Source organism: Eimeria mitis, genomic scaffold (genome assembly GCF_000499745.2).
Source record: "Eimeria mitis Houghton genomic scaffold, Emh_scaff5976, whole genome shotgun sequence".
Lineage (NCBI taxonomy): Eukaryota > Apicomplexa > Conoidasida > Eucoccidiorida > Eimeriidae > Eimeria > Eimeria mitis.
The window spans coordinates 1-1,980 of NW_013574203.1; the positions used below are offsets into that span (position 1 = coordinate 1).

Consider the following 1,980-nt stretch of genomic DNA (forward strand, 5'->3'; position numbering starts at 1 on the left):
AAAAAACAAACAAAAAAACAAAAACAAAAATTAAGAAAAAACAAAAAAAACAAAAGCAAAGAAAGCAATAAATATAAACCGAATAAAAACAAAAAAACAAAAACAAATGCAGCTATGCAATTATTATTTATTTATTTTTTCTCTTTTCTCTATAATAATATAATTTATTATATTTTATTTTCTTTATTGATTATACTTATTATATCTTTTTTGCTTATATTTTATTTTCTTTACTATTAACATTTATATTTTTTTTCGTCAATAAAATTATATATTTTAATTTGTTTTCTATATTTTTATTTTTTTTATTTTTTTTTATTTTTTATTTGAATTTATTTTCTATCATTTTTATTATATAGCATATAACGAATTAGTCGATACAAAAAATAAAATTATATAATAATATAAATAAATACAAATAGAAATTATTTATTTATATAAATATTAAATAAAAATAAATAAAAATAAATAAAAATAAATAAATAAAAATAAATAAAAAATAAATAAAAATAAATAAAAAACAAAAAGAATGTATAGCAGCAGCAAAAAGGTGGGGATACATACACCCCATCGCTCACGCGGTGGCGGTGTATATTTTTTGTTGTTTTTTTTTTTGTTTTTTGTGCAAATGATGAATAAAATCCAAATAAATAAATAAAAATATAAAAATTAATTAATTTAAATTAATAATTTCTTTTTTTTTTCTCTTTTTCTGCTGCTTTTGCTGCTGGCTGCCCCCTACCACCAGCCACTGCTCGATAGACCCAGTGAGCGGGATCGATGGGGGAGCGATGCCGTTTGTAATATATTTTTTATTATTTTTTTAATTATTTTTTTTTGTATATTTAGAGAAATGAATTACGCAGAAACAGCTGCAGCAGCAGCAGCAGCAGCGGAGGCCCCCAGACGTGGGGGGCCCCCTCTGCTCTCCCGCAGCAGCAGCAACTCAGTGCCTCCTTTTGCTGCAGCAGACACCGATGCAGCAGCAGCAGCAGCAGCAGCAACAGCAGCAGCAGCAGCAGCAGAATGGGAGCCTCCTGAGCTGCAGCTACGGCGCCCCCGGGTGCGAAGCACGCAGCAGCGGCTGCGGCTATCAGCAGCAGCAGCAGCAGCACTGCTGCTTGCTGTGTCTGTGTCTTTTGGTTATCGTTTGCATGCAGCACGCCAAGCAGCAGCAGCAGCAGCAGCAGCAGCAGCAGGAACGCATGCATCTTCTCGTATAATTTCTCTAGATGCTGCGGGGCTGCAGCAGCTAGGAGAAGAGCTTGCTGCTGCTGCTGCTGCACTAAACAAAGAATTTGCTGCTGCTTCTGCTGCAGCACGAGAGGCGTTCGATAGAAGCTTCATGCCTGCTAGGGGGCCCCACCAGGGGCCCCCCCCCAATACCTTATCTATATATCAGCAGCACGTAGATACGCTGCTGCAGCAGCAGCAGCAGATGCAGCAGAAGCTGCAGCAAAAGGAACAGCAGCAGCTGCTGCAGCAGCAGCAGAAGCAGCAGAAGCGTCCGCTGCTGCAGCAGCAGCAGCAGCAGCAAATGAATGATGATGAGGATAGAGAGGAGCTGCAGCAGCACGCGCTGCAGCTGCAGCTAGCAACAGCAATAACAGCAGCAGCAGCAGAACGTTTTTCTTATTTAAATAAATTAGAAGCTCTCTGCGATCGATGGGGGATAGAATCAACAGTGCTGCAGTGGGAGCAGCAGCAGCAGCAGCAGCAGCAGCAGCCGCTGCACCACTACCATCAACAGCAGCAGCAGCAGCAGCAGCAGGAGCAGCAGCAGCAGGAGCAGCAGCAGGAGGAGGATATAATGACGTTGTTAGAGTTTAAAAGGCTGCTGAGAGAAGGAGCTGAGGGGGGAGAGGGGGGGTGGGTCGATGGGGTTGGGGGGGGCCCCCGGGGGGGGCCCCCGGGGGGGCCCCCCAGGGCCCTAGGAGAGCAGCTGGTGGGGGTGTTGTTATCTCTAAATATGCGGCATGC

General features: G+C 41.9%; 1 protein-coding gene across 1 annotated transcript in view; it reads left to right on the top strand.

Annotated features, from left to right (window-relative positions):
- Positions 1-853: 853 nt before the first annotated feature.
- Positions 854-1,980, top strand: part of EMH_0085160 (uncharacterized protein) — a gene marked incomplete at both ends in the record, with an annotated part of 1,624 nt that continues 497 nt past the window's right edge. The window contains one exon of the mRNA XM_013500863.1: positions 854-1,945. Within this exon, the coding sequence (XP_013356317.1) occupies positions 854-1,945 (1,092 nt within the window). The remainder of the gene's footprint in view (positions 1,946-1,980) is intronic.